Source organism: Gymnogyps californianus, chromosome 21 (genome assembly GCF_018139145.2).
Source record: "Gymnogyps californianus isolate 813 chromosome 21, ASM1813914v2, whole genome shotgun sequence".
In the NCBI taxonomy this organism is placed as follows: domain Eukaryota; kingdom Metazoa; phylum Chordata; class Aves; order Accipitriformes; family Cathartidae; genus Gymnogyps; species Gymnogyps californianus.
In genome coordinates this window covers 6324200-6329323 of record NC_059491.1, presented here as the reverse complement: position 1 = coordinate 6329323, position 5124 = coordinate 6324200, and the positions used below count along the sequence as shown (strand labels likewise).

At 47.9% G+C, this 5124-nt stretch overlaps 1 protein-coding gene across 2 annotated transcripts; it reads left to right on the top strand.

The window, feature by feature from the left end:
* KIAA2013 (KIAA2013 ortholog) lies at positions 1–5124 on the top strand. 2 transcript variants are annotated; one of them, XM_050909450.1, is made up of 3 exons: positions 1–982; positions 1745–2598; positions 4212–5124. In XM_050909450.1, the coding sequence occupies exons 1-3, from the start codon at positions 1–3 to the stop codon at positions 4278–4280; spliced, it is 1905 nt and encodes a 634-aa protein (XP_050765407.1). In that variant the 3' UTR covers positions 4281–5124. The 2 variants fall into 2 exon arrangements, with proteins under 2 accessions (XP_050765407.1, XP_050765408.1); XM_050909451.1 differs by having other exon boundaries at positions 4123–4280.

Sequence of the window (5124 nt, the reverse complement as noted above, 5' to 3'; positions counted from 1 at the left end):
ATGTGGCTGCAGCAGCGGCTGAAGGGGCTGCCGGGGCTGCTCTCCAGCAGCTGGGCGCGGCGGCTGCTGCTGCTGCTGGCGCTCCTGCTCGTCGCCTACTGGTACCTGGGGGCGGTGCGGGTGCGGCGGGGCGCGGGGCGGGGGACCGAGCCCCGCGGCGCCGCCGCCCTCTGCCTGCAGGCGGCCACGGGCGCCTGGCGGGCGCAGGCCGAGCGCGGCGATGCGCTGCCGCTGCCGGAGGAGGCGGCCGGGGCCGGCGGCGGGCCGGGGCCGGGCCTGGCGCTGGCGGGCAACGGCTTCCTGCTGCTGGACGTGGCCGCCGGCCGCCTCTGGGTGTCGGCGGCGGGATCCGGCGGCGGCCCGGCGCTCGCCACCGAGTACCCGGCGCTGGTGCGGCTAAGGGCGCTGGGCGGGCGCGGCGAGGCGCGGGCGGCGCTGGCGGCCCTGCGGGACGGCGCCGTGCGGCGGGTGCGGTGCGTCCAGACGGGGTCTGGGGCGGGCGCCGGGGACTGCGTGACGGTGCGGGAGGAGGTGGTGGCCCACCGGAGCCGGCCGCATCTCTACCTGCAGCGCATCCGCATTGCCAACCCCACCGAGCGGGTGGCTGCTTTCGAGGCCTCGGCCCCAGCTTCTGCACCCTCGCTGGGCGGCCGCTTCACCACCAGCCTGGAGAAGGTGGAGGAGCGGCAGTTCCTGCTCTCCTCCGGTCGCCTGCTACTGGCCGGGAGCCCCAAGGTGGTGCTTATGGTGGTGGCTGCCAAGAAGCTCGTGAGCCGGGTGCAGGTGGCGCCCAAATCCCACTTTGATGAAACCGTGCTCTCCGTGGTGTACACCTCAGAGCCCATCGAGGTCTCCAGGCTGGAGGAGACCTTCAGCAAGCTGAGGGAGTCGGCCAAGAAAGAGATGCTGGAGGTGATGCAGATGGGGGTGGAAGATCTTTTCCAGGAGCACCAACAGACCTGGTCTGACCTGTTCATTTCAGGTAAGGAAAGTGATGCTCAACTTCCAAAGGGTTCCTTTAGAGGGCAGCTGAAAGCTCAGTGACCTGGTTGCTGTAAGGTCTCCAGAGGCTCCACTCTTCCTGACAGCCTTCTCTCGGAGGCCAGAAGGTATATTGTGGAATAATAAAACAGCATTCCTGGTTTGGAACCGAGTGTACTTTACAAAAGTGGAGTATTCCTTACTGCGTAAAGGAAATGATAGAAGAACATTTCTAATCATACCTCTGGATGTACTGGCTTTCATGTCTTCAGGAACTTTACTGATTGCCCAGCTTGTCAGCTCTAAGTTGGACGTAGAGTTGACCTCTAGTGACAGTATAAAGGACAGATTTCTTCATCAAAGTTAAGGACTGTCCTACAAGGATGCTTTTTCTTAAGATTTTAACAGCCTTGCGTAAAAGAGTAGCTGCCCAAGTAGTGTAGAACTTGCTGTTTCATAGCCAGTAAAAAGATAGATGTTCCTTTGACAGATCATTCTTGCGGAGTCATGGTGACAGCTCCATAAGGCATCTGTATATGAAACTAGCTTTGCCTTTAGTGGGAGCTTGGCTTTCAAACTCCAAGTAGCAGAGAGAGTGTCTAAGAAAATACAAGGAAACATTTCACTTGAGTGTTTCATAGCCAAAGATTTCTTAAATGTTATAAAGAACATCTGTGTATTGAACAACAACATGCACATTTGATCTTCTTTAATGTCATATTCATGTGTGATCCTCTGACTCGGTTGTTTTCTTTTATTACAGGGGTTGAAATGAGAAAGATCACAGATTCGCATACACCATCCAGTGAGACTGTTAACATGACCCTCTACTATGTGCTGTCAAGCATGCCAGCTCCTCTCCTAGATCCACTCATTAGTGGTGAGGACAGAGAAAAAATGGAAGCCAGCTTGAACTATGCTGACCACTGCTTCAGTGGCCACGCGACCATGCATGCAGAGAACCTGTGGCCAGCAAAGCTGACTAGTGTCACGCAGATCTTGCAGCTCTCAGACCTGTGGAAGCTAACTCTCCAGAAACGGGGATGCAAGGGTCTTGTGGCAGCTGGAGTCCATGGACTTATGCAGGGAATGGTGCTTAGTTTTGGGGGTCTGCAGTTCACAGAAAACCATCTTCAGTTTCAGGCTGACCCTGATGTACTTCATAACAGCTATTCCTTACGTGGGATCCATTACAATAAGGACTTGATTAATCTAGCTGTTCTGCTGGATGCTGAAGGAAAGCCCTTCTTGCATGTGTCTGTGAAATTCCAAGACAAGCCAGTTAGACTATATGCGTGTGAGGCAGGCTGTATGAATGAGCCTGTGGAGCTGACCTCAGAGGCACGAGGTCATACGTTCCCCGTCATGGTGACTCAACCCATCACACCACTGCTTTATATATCGACAGATTTGATCCACTTGCAGGACCTGAGACACACGCTCCATCTAAAAGCTATTCTGGCTCATGAGGAACACATGGCCAAGCAATACCCAGGCTTACCCTTCCTGTTCTGGTTCAGCGTGGCCTCCTTAATCACATTGTTTCACTTGTTTCTGTTCAAACTCATCTACAACGAATATTGCGGGCCAGGAGCCAAGCCGCTCTTCAGGAGTAAGGTATAAGGCTGCTGCTTTTGGCTGCTGTCCACTGAGTGTTGTCAACCTGATTTTGTCAGCTGTGCCTAGGGAGGTTCTGTCTTGGACTGTGAGGATTTTCAGTCTCTCTAGCAACAAGTGATCTGTGACCTCTTCTTGCAAGAAGTAGGATTAGGGCAGGGACTGGAGCGGTAGGGCTCACAAACTTTAGAAAAGAGAAATCCATCATCTGTCCTTAAACATTTGTAAGGCCGCAGATCAAGGCAGACACAGCTTTTCTGTCCTTTTTCCACACATGGGTGTAGGACATTGCTTGTTTTTAATCCAACAGTTGCAGCTGTGTCACGAGATGATGTTCTTGTTATGCAGTACCAGAATGCTTGCAAGAGAGCTGCTATACTTCTCTTTACTACTGTGTGGGAGACATGCACGCTTGTCTGCCTGGTTTGAACGTGTGACGTGTCATACGAGAACAGACAAATGCAAGCTAATGTTCTTAGGTGAAGGTGCTGACTAGTTGGGACTACTGGTAAATGTTCATAGATTTATAGACACTGTGCAGTCCTCCATCAAACCATTTACCACCATCCTTTTGGGAAGGTGCTGAGTTAGCGTTTCTCCCATTCAGACAAAATACATAGCTGTGTTAAGAAAAGTACTGAGTGCTTTTTACTGTGAGTTGGAGGTTCTGACTTCAAGCTCTACTGCATCTCACTTTGGTGTAAAGAATTTGAAATTCTTGTTTTGAGTTGCCTTAGAAAACTTAGTTGCTAGTAAAAACTTAGCACAGAATAGACAATAGACAGTCATTTCTGCTCTTAGTACTAGTACTTTCTGGTTGCGTGTTGATACGGAGTGGAAATGAAAGACAAGACTGGATTTGCTGTGTGAGCTGGCCACATTGTTGAGAGGTGTCCCTCCTTAGGGTTGAACAGAGTTAAAAGTGGCTTGCGTTAAAAAAAAAAAAAAAAAAAGGAAAGAAAAAAAAAAGGACATAGTTAAATAGAGCTGTCAGAGGAAAAGTTCTAGCTTTAGATTGCCCTGTTTTTCCAAATTATAAAAGCCAATTCAATTTTGGATAGCTAAGGCTGGATAGAAGGTACTGGACTAAACTTGACAGTAAGTACATAAGGGGTGAGTTGGCAATTTTCCTCTCAGCTCACTGGCTTTGTAGTGTTGAGCAGTGGAGATCAGGCCTGATCCCAAGCAGGTCTGAATACCTGTCATCTGTTGAAAGAATGAGAGTGGAAGGTGCTTGTGGCTCGACAAACTAACCTAGGAAGAGGTAGGATACATATGTGTATCAAAGACAGCTGCAGTTATAAGCCTGTGATCATGATCAAAACCTTAGTGCAAAAAGAGGAAGCGGTCAGGAAGTAATTTCAATTATTGGGTATACAGCTGCACCCTGACGTGCATCCTGAAACATGTCCTTGAAATTATAAAATTACGTCCTTTTTTCACTGCTGTCTATCTGGTTGCCTTTGTCATCTACAAGACTTGCCTTCTGCCTTTTACAAAATGACTTGTTAACCATTACTACAGGTAACTGTCCCTGACGCTATTCTCTGAAATGCCGAGAAGCTTCACAGCTACACGCCAGGGCTGACGTAACACCTCTTCCTTCTTGACAGTGCAAAAAGCCTTGCAGTTTACAGCAAACAAGTCTGTTGCCTCGTCTTAATTGGACCTACTTAAAATGAAGGTGATGCAGAACTTGATTCCAGAAACAGGGATGAAGTGGAAGCCAGCTGAAGCTCAAAATCTGTAGCAGTAAGCAAGATTAATGGTGTTGAAATAACACCTTGTTTCATTAATTGAATGGGAACATCCCAGTGTCCAAGTGAACTTAGTCCTGCTTTCAGCCTCCATTTGCACAAGACATCTGACAATTTTCCAACTGAGAACAAGGACCTTTTGAAAGCAACAATCCTTTTGTGCCTTGTTAAGAGAGGAATCTGAGACTTGGAAGGTGTGGTTATTCAAGAGTTTATCCCAGAAGCTGTGTAACAGATGTTTCTTTTTCCTTGTAAGCTGTTCAGTCCCCTAAGAGTAATCCATTTGCTGAAAATACTTGAAGATACACCAAGTCCTTTGATAATTTGATTTGGTTTTTAATTTTACAGGAAAATAAAGAATGATGATTCCCTTCAGAGAGTTAACTTAACTAGGAAACTTTAGTGTAACTTCCTTTCTGTTATACATTTTTTTAATTTATTGCTTGGGGGGAGGGGGAGGATGTTAATAATTTTGCCTCCACTTCAGTAACAAGTTAGTCAATTGAACTGTAGATATCTAAGTGCTGGTAACAGGTTTTTCAGCCTTTATGATTGTAGAGTGCAAAACCAATTTAATGAAATTGTTTTCTGGATTTACACTTGGAAATGTTGATCTGCAGGTTTCCTATTCTAAGCATATTGAGACTTTGTGCATTGATTTGTTTTGGCTATGGGGGGAGACATCTCACTTTCTAGTGATTTAAAGGTCGTTTGGTTTTAAAATACCAAAGCTGTTGTTTCTAAATAAATATATTTCAGTCTAATCTGA